Source organism: Brachyistius frenatus, unplaced genomic scaffold, assembly GCF_029030835.1.
Source record: "Brachyistius frenatus isolate BFR_SWC_R1_liver_20210118 unplaced genomic scaffold, ASM2903083v1 Contig_30, whole genome shotgun sequence".
Lineage (NCBI taxonomy): Eukaryota > Metazoa > Chordata > Actinopteri > Embiotocidae > Brachyistius > Brachyistius frenatus.
In genome coordinates, this window is record NW_027210629.1 from 648,781 (window position 1) to 670,315 (window position 21,535).

General features: G+C 40.9%; 1 protein-coding gene across 2 annotated transcripts in view; it reads left to right on the forward strand.

Moving 5' to 3' along the window:
* Nucleotides 1–319: 319 nt before the first annotated feature.
* unc5ca (unc-5 netrin receptor Ca) overlaps nt 320–21,535 on the forward strand; it is a 191,714-nt gene continuing 170,498 nt past the window's right edge. The window contains exon 1 of one of the 2 annotated variants that reach the window (XM_069699418.1): nt 320–749. In XM_069699418.1, coding sequence (XP_069555519.1) covers nt 632–749 — 118 coding nt within the window. In that variant the 5' untranslated portion in view covers nt 320–631. The remainder of the gene's footprint in view (nt 750–21,535) is intronic. The other variant, XM_069699419.1, reaches the window with a different exon arrangement.

A 21,535-nucleotide genomic window follows, 5' to 3' on the forward strand; every position in this document is an offset into this window, starting at 1 on the left:
TAAAATAGTGAATAACTGTCTGTGTCTTTCCAAGAAAATCTGAGGTTATTTAAAGTCTCTAATGAGGGAGAGTAAGAAGAAATGCTTTTCATTGTAAACGATAAACACCAAACCACACAAAGTATCTCAGGATATATTATATAACGACGGATATATCATTAAAAGTCAGATGCATTGAGTGCGACTTTATTTTCATTCTTATATTTGTGTGTGTCGATGAAGTGGGCGAAGGAAGAGAAGGAAGAGTGGAGCAGAGTAAAAGGAGAGGCAGAAATAGAGAGTCTCGCATGGTAGCCAGAGGGCGGTGGCATTTCTCTCTGCGTAAACGGAGACGGTGGAGAAGGAGAGAGCGCACGGAGAGAAAGAGGAGCTTAGTGGCAAGGCAGCAGTGCCGCTGACACGAGGGAAGGGACCCCGCGGTTATTTCCACCACCTCTACCACAGCTTAACCTGCGCCTTTTTAGTCGGGTTTAGACATCGGGACAAGAGGCTTTACACGTACACTTTTGGTTTTGGACTCGTTTGCTCAATCAGCAGATCCCGTGGTGGAGGGGGGGGTGGGTGGGTTCTCATTTCCCCCACCGTGGACGGAGGAGTTTTGTGTGTTTATGCGTGTTACGCGTTGCTTGTAATGGGGAAAAGTAGACAGGGAAGTGGAGTAGCACTGGGGAATTCCAGCTTGGTGAGAATGTGCGCCACGCCGGGGATCCTGGTTCTTCTGGTGCTCATACACCGAGGAGTCTCCCAAGGTAAGACATTAGAGCGCGTCTTCTTTCAAAGCCTTTATTTACACCTTGCACGTTTCAAAGTGATGGACCTTCTCCTTCACTGCCGAGGTGCGTTCGTGTGGTGTTGGCGGCATGTCAATTAGTAGACGTGCAGAAGTAGCTACTGAGTGGAGGTATACTTTTTTGTTTGCCATATTTCCATTTGTACTGAGTTGATGCTGATGTGTAGGTGGTTTACGGTCTGCATCTTAAGGTGTAAACTATGCTTGCATGCGCATTTCCCTGCCTGCTGGACGTGTGCTGTTCAAACCGAATCTCGCAGCCCACGTTTTTCTACGAGATGCAAGTAATCGCTTGATTAATTTAGGAACACTGGAAAATACTGTGTTAATTTAAAAAGGATGAAAATGGTGCTCTCGACTCATTGAGAAGCAGATACATACGAACGTAATTGCGAAAACTCCCGAGGAACACTGGCCGACTTCGGGTCCATGTCCTCTGAATATTAAAGAGATTTATTTGCCAGGACTGTTTCGTTTATAAATCAACTCCGAGGTTGGAGTTGAATTCATGTGGAACCAGTGAAGGATTGAACTCTAAATCCGCGAGCAGGATACTGATGTCTCATTGAACTTCGTAAAATACAGGCGACGCGTCACTGCTTCGATTTGAAAACTGATCAAAAGTCAATAACACTCAGCAGCCTCAAGCTCACAGGCAATTATACGGATCTCCCAACGACACCAGCAGTCCACAGAATAAATACGCTGCAAAGCTCACGGTTAGTAAAGATATCATGGGAGATTATCAACTCACCGGGATTTACTGATAGAATGCAAAGGGAGCTCACCACATGATGTGAGAATGATAAGGTGTTTTGCACTAGAACTGTATTCTCCATACGCTCCATAAGTGAAGCACAACAGGAATATTAAAATGATATTTCTGAAGGATGGCATGCAGCCACCCACTACAGCTGCTGTTTGTGGGGGATATCAGAGGTCATGGACTGAATGGAATAAGAGGAGTAACTTTCTGCTATTTTTCAGGACATTCTATTTGTATTTGTAAAGAGCTCTGTGATGTACAATTGGATGGGCTTTTTCACTGAAATGCTGAAAGGAAAGAGCAACATTTCACTGTCTTTCACACTCTATCCGATCCTTTCGGGGAAAACGTCCCTGTTAATATTCATCCAAAAGAATCATGGCCAACCCCTCTATTGTTTTACCAAGCTGCTTAATTGACCACATTTTTTCTGTGTGACCCATTGAAGTTTTGACCTTATCATAGCCACTCACTGATTTGATCCTTTATTAAATATTGCATTATAATATTTTATCAAGACATGGTTATTTAGATTCTTACCCCCCATTAAACAACGAGGCTAATATTCCACTTTAAAGGATAGCCTACAGTAATGTGCCTATAGTCTAGGATGCAGTCCATAAATTGAATTTGAGTAGTAATTGGACATGATGTTGCTGTCACCTTTCTCTTGTTGCTCCGGGGAACAACAATTCAGAAACTCCCTCCAATATTCATTATAACCGTTCTCTATTGGTTTACTGTTAAATCAATACATTGCAATTTACGGACACAATTTGAGTAAGCTTTCACCCACCTCTGATAAATTGCAACTTGGCACCAATATGCGGCTCAGTCTGACTTTCGTAGAGAAAACTGATAATTGGAAATTCAAATTGTTGATAGTTTTTCAGGCACATGGAACTTTCAGGCTCCTGAAAAGTGGAACTTCTCCCTCATTCCACCCTCCTCTTTACAGATTTATATTTCTGTGATTCTCCTCTTCCGCCTACATTGGGCTTGTCTGTTATGTTTATTTCTGTTATTTATCTGGCTCAGGCCTCTGAAGTTGTTTCTTTTGTGTGTGAGGAGTCACTCTGTTAGTTGTTCTACTGAATGGGGCAAAACACACAAACACAACCTAACTGCGGGGGAGTGGGTTGCTTTGTGCACATCGCTGATCCTCTCAGTGTATCGGTGCTGGATTCAATTCCCTGTCCATTCAGGCTGAGAACTTCTGTTCTTCCTGTTTCAGTGTGCATTTTGTCTTTGAATGGGAAACACAAATAGTTGTTCTAACCAAATTATTCTGCTGTTTATTGCGGCTCATGCATCATTGAGTGTCTTATGGCCAGTCGTTGTCTCCAGTTTTAACTCCCGTGTGGAATATGTGGTTTGGCAAGTTTAATAGCCGCGTTTGTTTTCTAAGTCGTGACTAATGATGTTCAGGATGATGGTGTTTGTGGGGAAGATGCTGGCACATGCTGTGGATTCAAATCTAATAATGATGAATCATGAGGACCCTTACTTAATCAAACATTTTTTTTAGATGTTTTAATTTTTTCAAATGTATTTTGATGACACTTATCCCACACACATTCCAAGTCAGTTTACCTTACATCCAGTTCTCTCCTAAGCTTTTAATTCACAACCTTTTTTAAGCTCTTAGTCATTTACCCTGGCATGTAGACATCCCTCTCTTAGCTTTCCAGCACTATAGAAAGTGTCTCTCACACACACACACACACACACACACACACACACACACACACACACACACACACACACACACACACACACACACACACACACACACACACACACACACACACACACACTTATGCAAACACCGACATGTGTACATACAATGAGAGGAGAGTGTTAGTTGAGATCCTCTCTTGCCAGCTTGAGTGCATGTGTCCGCCTTGCAACTAGGCTCTGCCCTAAAGCAGTTGGGCCTATTAAAAAGTCATTAGCTTAGCCCCCTTACATTTGATCTGCAATGAATGGGTGTCAAGATCACTATAAAGTCTGAAAAGTCTCCTTGTTTATTGTGATGACTTTGCTGCCTTGTAGCCAGGTTCTCGAATTCAGCTGCTGCAGGGTGTTGGTGTAAAACATTTGCTGCCTTTCTGCTTTGTATGGCCCTACAGTCTCAGTCATTTATTTATTCCAGGGTATCGGCTGCTGGGTTCTGGTTACAGACGTTCATATTTGTGTGGCATGCTGTGCTTCAGCTCTGAGGCGTGCTTCTCTTTAAATCCAACACACACATCTACTCACTGTTTAAAATACATTCTTAAGCAACAGAAAATGTGAAACGGTGTGAAATAAATCCAAATGTTGAACCTTGTTGAAGCTTGTGTGACTTCACAGGTGGGTGCTGGTGTGTTGGTGTACATGTGTGTTATTGCGGTGGTGTGAAGATGTACTGAAAAAGCTCCTCTGAGGTGTGTGTATGTGTGCGTATTCATGAACTTGGCAGCGCACGGTCTCAAAGAACTCCTGTGGTGTGTGTGTGTGTGTGTGTGTGTGTGTGTGTGTGTGTGTGTGTGTGTGTGTGTGTGTGTGTGTGTGTGTGTGTGTGTGTGTGTGTGTGTGTGTGTGTGTGTGTGAACTTGGCACTGTACTCCAGCAGAGCTCACACGGTGTTTGATTGCGCGTGTGTGTATGTATATGTGCACACTCGGCCTTATGATATTGCTAGAGCTCCCATGCTGTCTCCCATTATGTTCTGATCCTGTCCCATGGTGTAGAGCAGCCATCCAGGGTTCAGTGCTTGTCGGGGGACAGCTGGGAATTATTGGAACTAAATAATCCACTTTGATTGGCTGTCCTACTCCAGCCACTGCAGTACAATTGGTCAAGCGGGTTTTATGTGGTAAATTTTGATGGTGTTTCTGTATCAGACGGAGAGCGAGATAGAGAGAGTGAGGAAGTGAAAGGATGAATGGATGAGGAAGGGAGATCTCTGGGTGGTTTGTACTGGCTTTGATCACTCCATAGGACATTGACAAGCTGACTGACTACCACACACACACACGCGCATGTGCACACGCGCGCACACGCACACGCACAGCAAGATATTTCTGCGGTCAAACAATGCTGCAGTCTGTGTGCGTGCGTGCGCGAGCGCGTGAACGTACGTGAGTGTATTCCGTGTGCATGGTGTGTGTGCTTGGACAGGCGCTCACAGGAGTGTGTGAAAGGAAGTCTTTGACTGTGTCTGGGGTTTGTTTTGTATAGAAGACCCTCCTGCTGCTAGCAGCGGCCCAGTGAGGGCAGATTTCCCTTGCTCTCTTTGTCTTTTTTTAATTTTTTAAAATTTATTATTCTTGCTTACTCATCCGTACATTTCATAGACTCTCACTTTAAGTGCGACCAGCGATGAGACGTGTTTCCGCCCACCTTTTCTCTATCTCTATCCCTTCAGTCAATGTCCTCTCTTTGCTGCCGAATGGGTTTTTACTGACCTTTTTTTTTTTTTTTTTTCTCCTTGCCTGTGGCCTTGAATGTTCATCCGGTCACTGAGTACACTTTTATGTTGCATTGTGAAAATGCTGGACCTTGTCTCTCCACCTACAGCTCTGTGCATTTTATATATGGTTTACTTGAACACAGCAATTACGTCTCGGCCTATTTCCAGAATCACGCCTGAACTCGGGTTGTTTGTGTAGCGGCAGGAGAACTTGCAGGCATGCTGTTCTTTGAGGAAGATGAAATCCGTTTTTTTTTTTGAAGAAGTGTGGTTTTCAAAAGACTGTGTCGACAAACTGCGTCACACCACTTGCACCATTTACTATCTCTCACTCTCGGCAGGGGAAAACCCAGGATGGAACATAAGAATGTATCCCTGTGTGCGCCTGTGTCCGACCGTGTGCGTTTGTGTCCGTGAGCGTGCATGTTTACTACAAGCTGAGCCGGAGAAAAGAAGAAAAAGAGTGAGCTAAATGTTCTGAAACTGATTCCCAGCATCTCCTGCTGTTAGCCCTAATTCCTTCTAGAGTTTCATGTAAAGATCTGGAATTATGAATTTTTCATGGCCTGCGAAACCTAAGGCCTCATTTGGTGCTCTCATTTCCAGGCTTTTTGTTGTAGTTAGTTGTGTGTGTGTGTGTGTGTGTGTGTGTGTGTGTGTGTGTGTGTGTGTGTGTGTGTGTGTGTGTGTGTGTGTGTGTGTGTGTGTGTGTGTGTGTGTGTGTGTGTGTGCGCGCGCGCTTCTCTGTGTGTGGGGTGGTTGTACTGAGAAAACGCTGTTTGTTCCCAATCAATGGCCTACTATATAGTTTCCACTGGTCCCATACAGTCTTTCACCGCAAAGCATTATAAGCTTATTTTAGTGTTTTTATCTTTAAAGTCAGGTTATTATTATTATTCACTGTAGGATAAAATATCTTTAGAAACACTTTAGAACTATGCAGTAAATGGGCAACTAGGTCATAATTATACTTGTAAAGAAACCATATTATCATAAAATAATTCAAGGTTCTCCTTTGCCTTTATTATTGCAGTTTAAAAAAAAAAATCCTATAAATTAGTTTGGTGAAGCTAAATTGTAAGATACGTTGTCTTGTTTTCAGTTTTTGCAGCATGCTGCAAGAAGAAACAGTTTGTGTCTCTGATCCCCATAGTAAACAGTTGGACTTGGTAAACCGCTGCCACTGAGTGCCATGCCACAGATTTTTGTGCCATTGTCCATCGTCTCAGTTCCTCTCTCTTCTCATCTGTCCCCATTTCTCTCTCTCTGACTTTATTTCTCATTTTCTCTGTCCCGCTTTTGTCTTTCCCATCTGCTACCGCTGACACGCTGTTTGCCTTTCTTACTCTTTGCTATTTTTTTAAATTTAAAAAAAAAAAATGTCTTCCTCTGCAACTGTCTCTCACCACTCTGTCTCTTTCTCTACTTAGATTTACACTGTTTAATTAGAGTGTGGCCAAAACAGTGGACATATTGTTGTGCTTCCTGACAGGGCCCACAAGCAGCGGGATATTTTGTGTTTGCGTGTGCGTGTTTGGTCACAGAAACTCATCAGTCAGCCGGAGGGAGAGAGTTTGCCTACACATTCAAACACACACATGTATGGGCCCAATACAGATGGATGGAATTGAAAGGGAAGGAAAAAGAGAAAGAGACAGGTAGAGAAATGGAGCTCCAGATCATGCCAGCTGCTCTCCTTTGAAATCTCCCCCTGTATCGCTTTGTTTTAAGGCCTTGCCTCTGTCCACAGCCGGCAGCTTAGGCTTTTCATGGTCTATATAGTCTTTTTATTTGATACCGTAAAAACTCCAGTAAATAGCTTGGGTTGGTTTATTTGCTTCAAACAACAAGCGGCAAGCTGCACTTATTGAAGACAAGTGATTACAGGAGACACTTTTTTTTTTCTCTTGTGGAAACAACCAACTTCTGCCACTTCAGCTTAATCCCCTGTCCCCTCCCGTGTCTGTTTCTGACACTTTGTCTCTGACTGTCTGGATCTATGCCAAGGCACCAGCCTGCTGTGTCTCCAGATTTTTTGCTCATGGCACTCATATTAAAGACAAGCTGCAAATTTGAGATATATATATATATATACAGTTTTTACATCATTTTTACATCGCAGATGTCTGAAGTGCTAAAACCTATGAACCGCCACATTGAACAGGTGCCACTCCTTAACCACACTCAAATACAGAGAGACCACACTTCTACATATGTGTGCTCTCTTTTGGAAGAATAATTCCTCTAGGGCAGACACACGACCAGCAGATGGGTGTTGGGTGTTTTTGGCCGAGTGGAGTGTTTGTGTGTTGAAGCAAGAGAGTCTTATTTGTGTCACCATGAATATGTAATTAAGCTACCATTGAGAAAAGACGAGGTGCCGCGACAGGGGGTCCACAAGGCTCCACCTGGGTCTTTTTTGTTTCCACTGTAAGCTTGTTATGGCCATTGTGCTGTATTGAGAGAGCGAGAGAGAAGGAGGGAAAAAGAGGGGGAAAAAGGAGGGATACGGTTTGAAGTAGAAACATAGAGAAACAGAAGTGGAGAAAGAGAGAAGTGGAGAGAAAGGAAGGAAAAGAACAAAAGGTGTTTTTCATATTCTAATTTTTGTTTCATTTGTCTTTGATAATTTGACATTCACACTCCTTTTTGATAGAAAACAAAGCCAGACTGTAAAAGTCCATTCAAGTTCTGGTTGAGTGTGGAGGGAGGATTGGGGAGGGGAAGAGGAAGGGAGGGAGTGAGCAAGCAGGGTGAGTGGCGTTGGGAAGCTGGTTGAAGGATTAGTCTTTCCCTTCTTTGTATCTTTCACCACTACATTCTCTCTTTCTTTGTTACTCTCTCTTCACTCTCTTTTTTCACATTCCCCTGTTTTCTGCCAGTTTGTCTCTCTTTTTCACTCCTTCTTGCTTCATCAATCCAACCCCCTCTCTGCCTCACCCCCAACAGTAACTCCTTTCTTCTCCCCGCGCTCTCTCTCTTTCTGTGCCAAAACTGTCTGGTAATCTAGTGGTCCATCTGAAGGAATATGCAAAAACCTGAAACCATAATTACTATAATCACCCCTGTAACTTTTTACCTCCGAGGCTTACGTCTGCACGTTGTGCATGTGCACGCACACAGACGTGCACTCAAAATCGTGCGAGTTATGTCCGTTTTGAAAGAGCACATTGTAATTCTGTATGATGCCGTGAATAAGGGGATTTAACTTGTGTTGTAAAAAGGTTTTTGGTCGCCTGTTTTCCTGCTGTAGACATGATGTAATTTTGTAATTTTGTACTTTTCCGCATGCAGGTTCAGAAAAGAAAAGGGTATAACACGCACACGCAGGCAAGAATGCGCACAAATGGTGAAGTAATTCAGTTTTGAGTTTTTTGTGTATGATTGGTACAAAGGTGTACACACACGAACACACTGTTACAGTACTACTGGAAGTCCATTCACTTATTTTGGTTTCACACCAATATAATAGCAAACTTGGTATATTTTACTCTGCGGGTGACAAGATTACGTGTAAGCAGTTTACTTTGATTCATTTGAACACAGCATTCTAAGTGGCTAATGAATATGGGCAGTACTTTGCTGACAGGGCATCTTCTGCAGTATGTGTCCAGTGTGTGTGTGTGTGTGTGTGTGTGTGTGTGTGCATGTGGATGAAATATCACATTGTTATTTTCCAGAACTATCCATGCACGCAGCATTTTTTTTTTTCTCCCTCTCACCCCCAGAGGAACACAGGTAGGAAGGCGCTGTAGGTGGAGAGTTGAGAAAAAGAGAGAGAATAATGACTCCACCAAAAAAAAAAAAAAAAAAGTCTTGCTTCTTGAAATCTTTTGTTCTTCAGGAACAAAGTGATCACATAAGGGTGAAAGAGGCAGGGGATCAGAAAAACCAGGCAGGGCAATGTCGAGCGAGCGGAAGGGAGAAAGATATAAGCTTATTGGATGGAAAGATGCTAAGTACGGGAAAGACTGCAAAGGTTGTAATTAATCACAGTTCTCTGAGAGAGGGAAGTGATCTGATAAAACAAAACACTCAAAATAAGGGATGACTCCACTGGAATTTACATAGAAGTCACACAGAAGCTACAAAGTTATCATCACTTCTATTACACTACTCTACATCACTCATATTATAGGGTTATGATTAGCATTACCAGCAACTACAGCTTGAGGCTTCAGTCAGTGCGGAAGTACCTTAAAGTGCAACAGCACTGACAGCCATAAGATGCAGTGTCCAAAAAACGTCTTCACTTTAATTGATTCCCTTTCCGAAAAGGATCAACTTCTCTTTGGAAATTGAGTCATTTTTTTTTTTTTTTTTTAACCAGCCAATTTTGTATTAGTCACTAAATGTGGCCCATCTTTTCATTGTGCTTGTGGCTATTTTGGACATCATTGCTCTCCAGTGATGTGAACGCTTTGATGTCTTCCGTTTGGATGTTAATTGATAGCCGTGATTGACAGTTTGCCTACTCACTGCGTTCCCTGGCTCCCTGCTTTTGACTTTTGGAGCTTCTGCTTAATAACAGACAATAGACAAGAATAAATGGCTAATTATAATCATACATGAGTTCTACTTTGTTTGTGGTTACATTAAGAAGACCCTCACAGGATGCTGTCAGGCAAGCTGAATACTTGCTTGAACACTTGGTACTTGTTTAGGCTACCTGTCAGCACAATAAGCTTAAGTAGCTAATATTATCTCACAGTATCTGTGGTTACAGTAAGTTTGTGTTTGCTTTGGTCTGAAGAAGCGGGGTGTGTCTCCAGAGTCTGAGAATCAACACCACACACTTTTTTGTAAGGTCCTGGCTCCGAACAGAAAAGATGGCACTCACCATAAGCTGTAACTGCGGCCTTCAAACTGGCTCCAGTGCAAACCAATGGGTGATGTCACACCTCGCTACTTCCATCTTTGTATAACAGAATATTGATTAGTATATACAATTATTCTGTCTGTATATATCATATATTTTTTTCTCTTTAGTAGCTTTTATTTTAGTTATTGTGGATTGTACTTTTATTATTCAATATTCTTTACTGTATTACTTATTTATGATACTTTTGATATATTGTTTTTTTACTATGTGTCTTGTTTGTACTATCCACTACGCTGCTGTAATCCTGTAAATTTCCCCACTGCGGGACGAATAAAGGATTATCTTATTTTAATCTTATCTTATCTTGTCTTATCTTATCTTATTATGGTCAGGTTAAAGGTTTTGGCCTTTACAGGTCAGGCATGACTGTCCATAATGAGGACAAAAGACAACTATGGAACTGCTGTATGAATCGGACCGAGATATTTTTGACCCGGACCAAATGGAGCTGTTTTTCTATCAAAAAAGAAAGGTTATATGATAAAACTGAACTGTTAACATGGTAAAATATAGGTTCATTTTGTTGTGTTATCTCTGGACTAAAGACAGTGAAGAGCAAACCTGCCCTGGAGTTGAAGAGCTTGTTGTTGACAAGTCTGCGAGGAAAGCTGGTCTATGCTGCAACGTTCCCAGTTCTGTAGAAGGATGTTTTTGCTGGATGAAATAGGCATCAGCCCATTGTCTGCGGGTTTGGTTGTGTTTGTCTCCACAAGTTTCTGTAAGAAAAGATTTAATGCATTTATTTATCACTTGTTGCTTTGACAGACTGCTGAACAGGCTGGACATTGTTTTCTCAAAGGTTATACTTCCACATGATGATGGTGTGCATTTCATACCTTCTGTTTTATAGCATCATTTTTGAGCACCTGTGCAATTGTTTGGTATGGGAAGCTTTTTATCCCTATACTGTAGGGAAATTACCTTAGTATTGAGTTAAATGACAACAGTGCAGTATGGACAGAAACATGAAGGATCACTCGGTTATTGGTATATTTAAGGGAAATGTACACAAACTTTGGACACTGCACTTTTGAATGGAAAGTTCTCGAAGATGCTTGGAACAAGCTTCCTGCCAAGTAGCTTGACACAATTGACAAGTGCATCTTGGAGAACTGTCGCTGTTTTAAAGGCAACAAGTGTTCACACCAACTATTGATATGATTTATGTTCTTTCTGTTTACTATTTAAATTTTGAGTTTGGCACTAGAAGCCTTTTATACGGTGACTTCAAACAAATCTAAGGGTCAACTGTTGGCTGCCAACTTCAGAAGACACTTAGTCAGCAGCTGGTGGAGATAATCAGATATTACTTTTAAAGGATGACTATTTCCAAAGAGGCTTAAAATTATATGGGGTGATGATGAGGTCAATGGATGGAGGTTTTACAGTTGTTTTGAATGATTGAGAGATTTAAAATATCGCCAGCCTCAAAGTGAATGTCCGTTTTTATTATGGGTGCTCAACATTGTGACTCAGCAGTGCAACTGTAAAAGTACAGACCCACTGACTTGTTTTGTGTTGTTGTTTATAGCGTGCTTCAGCTATGCTTTCATTTCATTGATTTGCTCCTACACAGACTTTGTGTGTGTGTGTGTGTGTGTGTGTGTGTGTGTGTGTGTGTGTGTGTGTGTGTGTGTGTGTGTGTGTGTGTGTGTGTGTGTGTGTGTGTGTGTGTGTGTGTGTGTGTGTGTGTGTGTGTGTATGTGTATGTGTGTGCTAAGTTGGTAGCTATGCTCCCTTGAGCCCTCTGGCTCTCCGGGCTGTATCGTTTTACAACATTTATTGACGTTTGATAAAAAACAAAACGAAACAAATAAACAAAACAACAACATCAAAACAACCTTTGGATTGACCCTAAAAATGTCTCTCTCTGTCACTCTCTTTCTCAGTCCCTTGCTTGTGATATTTTGTTATTCCATCCCCAAGGATTTCTGTAACAGTTAAAGTCAAGGCTGGTACATTGCAACTAAGAGATTTGACTGATTGTTTTTTTTTGCACTTAAAACAAAGTTCTTTGTTGCTCATTTTGCTATTGTTGTTTTCTTTCATTGTTGTAGTTTGTCAATTGAATCCAGTGCAGTTTTTGATACGACAGTTTTTTTCTATGAAATTCCATTTTAGTATTAATATTGAGGTAATCTGCCTTTTCTGCTCAGAGGACAGGCGCATTGGGTCTGGTCTTCTTGTGTGTATATGCAATATGATGTAAAATAAAGAAATGCACTCCGCTGTCACTTACTGTCTTAGAAATATCAATTTTGAGCACACAAACATGACAAGTTGAAGTGATGAGATGATGACACCATTGTGCTCCTGAATAATGACAAATATTTAACAATTTTCCTTTGACAGACTTGTTCAAATCACAAATTTCACTACACATCTGTGAACTCAAATGCAACATTTAAAGCCATACTGTTATGTTTTATTGATGTGGTTATTTTTTTTTATCATTACACATCCTTAAAAAGGATCAACACTTGTTTAAATCAAATATGGACAACACTTGACACTGTTCATGAAACACACATCATTATCTGTGTTATAGTAGGATGGAGTTCGAGGCTCCCTGCTGTCATCTAGCAGCTGATGAAATCTACATGTAATTTTACATGGAAGTCGCAAGCGCTCACACACGCTTGATCTGAGAAATATTGGGATGGCGCAGCATGCAAAAGTTAAAAAGATAATCCCTGAGCTAAATTGGATCTCAAATATGTAAGAAACTGACAATTCTGTCCTTTCAAACGATTTAAGTTTGTATTTCTGTTTTAGCATTAAATAACACTGAAGGAAAAAAAGGTGCAACAATTGGAACTCTGTCTTGATCTTCGCCAGTCTTTTATCCAAGAATTTACAGTGCTACTTTGATGTTGTAAACAACTTAGTCAGTAATGAGGAACTCTGTTTTATTCCGCCTGGAGTAGCACCGCTTTTAATCATGAGGGTGTGGGTATATTTGTGTTTTCCCAGCAACATTTAGCTCTAATGAATGACTGATTTTATTTTACTCTGTTTTAGTTTGGGTTGGTTACAACATAAGAGAGATGTTGTTCCGCTTGTTCTTGTATTTTTTTTTTTAAATCAATATACTTAATGAAAATCTTAGTTATATGCAGCACTCTTTAATCAAATGTGTGCTGGTTTGGATCATATAGTCCATTATCAATTTCCCTAATAGAAGGATGGATGGCCACTGCAGACGATTCAATTCAAATTAAAGTGTTGCTCTTGAGAGGCTGTGTAGGCAATTTTTACTTCCAGTACTTCCAGTGGTGTGTTGATTGCATAAAGAAAGCCCTTTTCAGTGCTTAAGAGCTTCAATTCTTTGCTTGTCAAACTGACAAATAGCATGTTTTGTATTTGGACATTTTGGCTTGAGCAACTGATTCTTTTTTGTGGGTGCAGACTCTCTCACTGTGGCTTTTGAGTCTTCATTGGGGGCCCGACGCACTTTGTTTCATTCTGAGCTTGCAACAAAGGCACAGATTAGCTGCCTTTTCACAGAAATAATAGAAAATAGTCCCAGAAGTGGGGAAAACACACTGCACTAGTGGAGGCCACTGTTTAATGAAGTGCATCAAAAGACCACAATTCCACACAGGTGTTTCGGATCAAAAACTGGAATTCAACACATTCCAGTCTTTTGGACTCGCATCTACTCACCTCACACAGATATTTCAGCTTTATTTTACCCCGTTTCTGTTTTTTATGTTTCTGTTGCCGTTATCATCATCTCCCCGAGGCACAGCTGGTGTAGTAGTGCAGTAACGGTTGTCCGAACAGAAACTGGCTCGGTGTCCAATGACGTGGCTCAGTTGGAGCGCCAAAACTGGGAACACACACATACACACAGTGTATACAGTACACACAGTACACACATACACACCCGTACACACAGTACACACAGGGACAAGTGTCAACTCCAGCATACAAGGGGGTTTCCAGGCAGGGCAGCCAACACACACACACACACACACACACACACACACACACACACACACACACACACACACACACACACACACACACACACACACACACACACACACACACACACACACACACACACACAATGGTAATGAATGGTGAGTTTGGCAGTTCAAGCTGAAGTGTGGATAGACACTGTGTCTCCATATGCAGTAGCTGTTGTGCTCTTGGCAGGTTGTTGTATACCCTGTCACTCACTTGGACCACATCTGATATTTTTGTAGCTTGAGAAAAGCGGGAAAAGCCACTTGTACGTTTGCAGCGATTCATTATCCCATTATCATCACAAAATGCACATCTCTCAGCCTAATTATCTTTCTACCAAATGTATTCAAACTCATATACGAGGCATCAAGTTTGGCCGGAGATTGGATATATATCAATTTAATATGAATGAATTATTATTGTGACATGAAACACGACCATCATTTTGTAGTTTGGTTATCATAATATAGCTTAAATGTTATCTTTTCCCCTCTAAAAGAAAAACAAAATCATATTTGAGATATTCTGACTAGGCCACATCATGCTAATATTATTCAGTGAAAAGAGTTTAAGTTTGTGCATCTTTTTCCAAATGTCTCCATCATTTTTAGAGTTTCATGACCACCAACCACTGAATTTCACCACATCATTCCTGGACATATACCTCAAATAAATCAGTAGCAACTGCTCCAGGTGCACACAATAGCAACGTTGTTGCCTGCTTGCTGAAATATACATTATGGTATGTACTGTGTGGCAAGTGGCCATCTGTAAGTTATATTTTTTGTATTTGTGCCAATGACATCATCTTTATGGGGGTTACTTTTTCTGAGAGCTGATGAATGAGTGCGAGACTTATGTCATAGTGTCACAGCAGGGTTATTTCACCACATCAAAAGAACATGAAATAAGTGTCTGTAAGCCACCGGGTGTTTTCTCAACCCTGTGTCCATCTCTGCTCTCCTCTTACGTTGTCTTCGCCCCCTCTCATCTTTCTCCACTTTGGTCTGGGCCTCTTCCCTTCTCTCCGATCTTCCTTTCCTTTTCGCTTCCTTGGGGAAGGGGAGATTTAAACTTTGAACAAAGACAGAAGGAGGAAAACTTTGGAGAAACATTTGACGTGTTTTTCCCCCTTCTCTGTTCTGAGAAATGTCATCTACACCCAAGGAACAGTTTCAAAAGAAGCAGAAAGTAGCTGACTAAAGCCAGACAATGCCCACGGCTCCCGCTAGCTCCTCCAAATCCTTGTATTGTTGCTGTGGTTATTTGTGTTGCCTCTTCCTCTGGCCCCCTCCAGGGTTTTGGTTTATCTCCGCTTAGTGCTGAGGTCTTGTCAGAAAATGAGGGCAGGGCTGCCATTTTGGCCTCAGGTCAACTCGCAACTCACAAAAGTTTATTTCTAGTTTGACAAGAAACTGAAACTCGCAGCTAATGACAAACTTGTCAGGTCTAAATTGATATTCGGCTTCTTTTCTCTGACTTAGTGGTATCCTCTGCAGGGTTTTGCTTTATTAAATTGTTAGCAGTGAGCTGCAGGAAGTGGAACTTTAAAACAAAGCTACAGAAACAATACCTGCTCATCAGGCAGCAAGTCACTCACCTTGACTTTCATTATGGACGCACAATGTGCTAAGGAAACAAATTCATAACTCAGAGTTGACAGTTAAACATCCAGTCCTTGTTCTGTTTGAGCTTCAGATATATTAACCATAATTTAATTAAAATATTTCACGGATTATAAACTTTTACGAAGGTGATCGTAAATGGAAAGTTGGTCATTTAACCAAAGCAAAATCTAGCACCGCACTATTAAGTTTAAGAGTTTGAGAGCAAAGGTTTTGCCCCTCGCCTGTTAATCATCAGCAAAAATATACCTATTTTGCAGGATTCAGGGGAAAAGAGCAGTCCTCACCTTCCCAGAATAGTTTCGTCCTCACTGTGCTGTTATAGAGTTTAGTTTAAGTCCTTTAAGCTGTTAGTTCCATCACTTTTAGTCTTCAGAGCTGAGGAGTGTGGTGTGTCTGATGAATTATTTACAGAGCGCAGAGTTAAGATAACAAAATGCTTCAGAGTTTCAGACGGGCTGGTGCCATCAGGGTTATGCAGTGTAATGGCCGGAGAGTTAGAAAAAAAAAAAAAAATAAAAAAAAATAAATAAATCCAGATATTATAAACTATATTGTACAGGGATGGTCATTTGAAGTTACAAAAAATAGATTTCCTCAAATATCTCGTTATTCAATTTTCATTTATTTGCCCATCTGTTTCAGATATTTTTGCCTTCACCTTAGTATGAAGGAGATAAGCAGAATTTCAACTATGGCTTTCACACCGAAAAGTACTGCTTATTGAAACTGCTCACAACCAGGTTTGTGGATTATCTTGGGTAACATAAACTCTGTTTCTTAAAAAGGATGCTGTTTAGTCTAGTCTTACTTGTAGGAGTAAGGGACATGTAATAATATAGTTGCAGCAGTATTAGTCCTCCAACATTTAAAGTATTGCTTTAGGACAGACCTGGGCATTGTGTGGCCCGCGGGCCACATGTGGCCCTTTGGTTGATTCTTAATCATAACATCCAGTACTCTTACCAGTCTTACCAGCTTGTCAAAACAATGCTATATACTGCTTTTATAAAGAAATATAATTAATATTATGCAGAATTGAGTTCAGCCTTTTGGCCTGGCCCTCCACAATATTTTCTGTTTCTCATGTGGCCCAATGGAACAAATAATTGCCCACCCCTGCTTTAGGAAGATGCCAAACAGTTTTAACAGTATTTGGCTGATAGGATAGCATCACTAATAAAAGACAAAGCGAAGCCTCTTTAAAAAAAAGACTCAAGTTCCAAAAGGTGTCTCAGTTTTAAGGTCCTTTTTCAGCTTCGGAGCCCCTATTTCGTCTAAAGTCAATACTCCAAACAAGAGCCTCTAATCTGTGGAAACAAAACAGATTGTATTCAGGTTTTGCAGGCAAGTGTTGCAACCAGTTTGCCTGTAGAAAATCAATCACGGCAGATTTACCATCTCTCCCCATGTCGGATACATAGAATTTGTTAATATACACGCAGCGGAACACACACACACACACACACACACACACACACACACACACACACACACACACACACACACACACACACACACACACACACACACACACACACACACACACACACACACACACACACACACACACACACACACACATCCACATGTCTCCGAGGTCTGCTTAAGTGGACATTTAATCATCAAGGGCCTTTTTCTGCTGGCTGCTCCTCTGAGTGGGACAGACACATTGTTCCCTGGTGTTACGAACACACACACACACACTCTGTCGTGTGGCAGAGTATTGATTCTCAGTGTTGTTCTTGTGCTGTTGGTTAAACAAGACAGTAATAATGGAGCAACATTGTTTAGTCTGCTTATTGAACTGTGACTGGCCGACATTGATTGTTGTCTCCTGCTTTGGGAATGCATTTGGGTCTGTGTGTGTGTGTATAAATGTGATTGTGACTTTGTGACGAGTGTATTTGCGGGTGTTTAGGTGTGTGTTTGCACTTAGCTTGGACAAAGAGAGTGAGCAAGTCTTTCACTCGATAACGATTTCTTGCTTAAGCTGCTTTCACTAATTTCTCTGTTTTGTCAGTAGTTTAGAGGCTCAGTCAAGGCTGCAGAAAAAACAGATGCAGGGAAGTGCTGAAGACGGAGAGGGCGAAAAAAATAATTGGTAAAAGGTAAATAGTTACCGAGGTGTTTATCAACAATGACTGGAGGCTGAATTAAATGAGTGAAACAAAGAATAAAGATAAGAACAAGTGTGAGAGGGTTGCTAAAAGACAGTGAGAGAAAAAGAGAGGAGCAGATACAGTAAAAAAAAAAGCACCAAAAACTCAAGAGAAAAGATTGAAAACTACTTGTTACATTTCAGTGACTCTGTCAACTGGAGGAGCACTATTTCAGTCATATTTCATATCTGCACTACTTAAACTGATCTACAAAAATCCCTGCAGTATCCCACATATGTCTGATTCTGAAAATATAGTTGTGTTGTGTCCTAGAGCTATGGTTGATGTCAAAGAATGGCTAGCACATCAGTGTAGTTTTTGCACTCATGTACACATTTTAATACTAATTAGTCTGCAACAGCTCATTCAAATTAAGCGTTTATCTAATACATTTTCCTTTTTATTACTTTTTCACCAATCAATCCAGAAGGAAGTATTTTAATTCTAGAAATAGAAGTTGCCCTAAGGTTTGAGATTTTCATATATAAGTTAAATTATTTTAAATTAAATTATATATCATAGTGCAGGAGCTGTCTGCAGAACACCATGCAGTGCTGAAGTTGTGTTGATTAAGTCTTCATAAATGCACCTGAATAAAGCATATACTTAACTCGTATCGTGCTATTAACTTTTGAAGTGCTGTCCTCAAGGTTTCAAAAGAATTCATTGAGCTCTGTGCATTTCTATTCATCACAAGCTGTTTTGATATTACACAAGGTTATGATGTCTAAAATGTTCATGCCTAAAGCCCTACAAGACCCATGAATAATTCATGACAGTTCAATATTGAAATTGGCCATTTGTTTCCATGCCAGAGCTCTGTGAAAGGAGAATTACAGAATGCTTTGACACTTAATAATGAATCATCAAGATGTTTTGATTCGACACTGAGAGCATCTAGGTATGTTTTATTATAATGAACTTACTTCACAGCACCCCAACGCTTCCCACATCTCCGGCTTTGCAGCTGAATTAGTCTCTCTGAGACTCGCAGTGGGAGATGCTTGGTCTGCATTTTGTGGGCTATCATTAAAGCACTTCCTGGTTTACTGGGAACACACACATGCATGGTCACATATATGCGCACACACACACACACACACACACACACACAAATACCCAATTATGTATGCTGCATGCTCAAACACACTTTGGGTATGCACAGTCTTGTGTAGACTTTCACAACCCAATAGGTTTTCTTTTTAAATATAAATAAGTAGTTTATAGCTTCTCCTTTTTTTTTTCGAACTATAAGATCAACCAATTACAAATGAACAATGTGATGCTCTCATAAAGAACATAATATCTTAATAGCAACATAAACTGGGAGATCGTAACGGTTTCAGTTTTTAAAACATAAAATCAAAAAACATTTAATGACTGGCTGACTTTGTGGTGTGAAGCTGTAGCTGGTTCATCTTAGTTGTTTGAGATGCTGCTCCACTCTCTTTCTCTCTCTTGCTCGTCTCTGTCTTGTTCTCACTTTCTTTCTTTCCACCATTTCAGCATTTTTTTCCCCCCTCCTTCAGTCATAAAGGCCAGAGGCACTGTCCCCAGGGGGAGCAGGGTGTGCTTGTATGTTTGTGCATGTGTGTGGGAGAGAGTTAAAGAGATTGTGAATATGCAGACGTGTCTGAGAGGGAAAGATAGTGAGACGTAGAGATTGTATGAGAAAGGGATTGTGTGCCTCCTTGTGCGTGTGTTTGTGTGTGTGTACCACCGCTCCTCAGGCTCTCTAATTGGGACACGGGTTCTGTCTGTGCTTTGCACCAACCATTTTGATGTAAGTCCCACATGAGCATCGCTGTAAATCTTGATAATGGTATTAAGCTTGTCGAGCCTTTCTGGGACTTTAGCCTGCAGTGCACGCACACGCACGCACACGCACGCACGCACGCACGCACCCACCCACCCACACACACACACACACACACACACACACACACACACACACACACACACACACACACACACACACACACACACACACACACACACACACACACACTAGCAGAGGGTGGTGTGGGTACTGCTTATTAATATAGGAAAGACCCACAAGTGCATATTCACTGTCGCCCAACGTCTACCCATTACTGTAGCAGAGACAGACCTCTGTGGCACTTAAGACAGCTTACTACCTGCTATAAATGTATTTCAAAGAGCTGTGGAGAGATGTATGGATGTCTATATGTACATACTGCACTTAGACTAATGCAATATGTGCTACACATTAAGCTCATTTCTAAGACAAAGGATTTAAGATCAATCCAAGTGCTGAAATTGTAATACATCAGTACATTGAGACATAATTAGAGTGTGAGAAGATACTTCAGCATCAGCTGATTAAAATGCACAGAAAGATGACGTGACGGTCAGATATTAGATAACACTGTACTTTATGCCATAGAGCTTGCTAAAAAATGTTTTCGCGAAAAGTGTCACAGCACAACGTATCATCCTGTCAGCATATGTAGCGGGCGACGTGAGGAAATTACAGCATGGCTTGATTGGTTCTAGTGGCCGTCACTGTTCAGTGAAAGGACTGAAATTGTTCTACTACCTCAGCTGGTTCAGACATATTGAGGATAGCAGGAGACATCATTTTATTTGAAGCCTCTGCCTTCCAACTCGGCTTGGTGTTTTGTGCTGTTTGGAGACAGTTGGTCCATAATAACATAATAGTAGTGTCTGTTGTCAGCACCTTGCGACAAAGAGGGGATTGTGCCCAAAACCACTTTTCAAATCAAAAAGACAAAACAAGAGGTGTCTTGAAAAAGGTGAAATTATATACTTGTTTTGAGGAACAAGTTTCTTCCTTTCATGAATGCATATATAAGTAGTTTGTCAAGTCATTACAGCCTGAAGTGAAACTATCTGAATTCTGCTTGTATCAAGACATTTGAAGTCAAATTTGAATAAGCTTTGGCTGGTGAATCTCTTTGATGTTAATGCAAATGTCTCCATCATGACAACTTAAAGACAGTGAAATTAAATCACAACAAGCTCCTTGATTTGTGTATCATACCACGACGGGTGATTCATGGGATATTATCTGCCAATACAACAACATAATTGGCTTTGATATTGTGAGATATGCATCATAACTCTGTATATACCACATAAACAAACATCATTTTGCAGTGCATTTCAAATAGGATGCAGACTATATTGCTGAAACTACATCAGCAGTCCGTCCTCTAGTCTCCCCGCAAATGCAAATGTTGTGCCAGCCAAGTGCCGTAAAAGCTAATGAGAGTAATGGGGTCTAGTGTACTCTGTGATGGGCTGGACATAAAGGGAATATGTGGGGGTTAGGCATACTTTAATATATGGGAATAGATGCCTGCAGCTGTTCGTGCTGGCTCGGACTCAGTTTATGTCTCCTTCTCTCAAAGCAGATGGAAAATATTATGATGCTGATGATGAGGGAGAAAGGAAAAAAGCGTCACAGACTACAAGAGAATGATTAAGAGGAACACTGGTAGAGAAAAAAACCCCACTAAGAATGTTTAGAGAGATAGGATTTTTTTTTTCCAAGACACTTTTCAAGCAGTCAATAATTTGCACAACTGTCAAACAAAATCGCAGTTGAATTCACCCAGTGCTGATTGACGTAAGCACTTAACACTGATGGCAAAAAAAAAGAGCTGCATTGTACTGTCAAATACTACGGACATTTCCCCCTGGGACTTCAATTACAGCAGCACAGCAGAAATAATGTCTTTAATTAAGAGTTTTGTTGACACTAGGTCAACAAAACTCTTGGTAAAATATGGTTAATTTCACGGGACAAGTACCCAAGGTGTATCCTTAGACTGCGACTTGGAAGGGTTGTGAAAGCATGGAAAAGTAGACAAGCATTTATACGTACACATAAA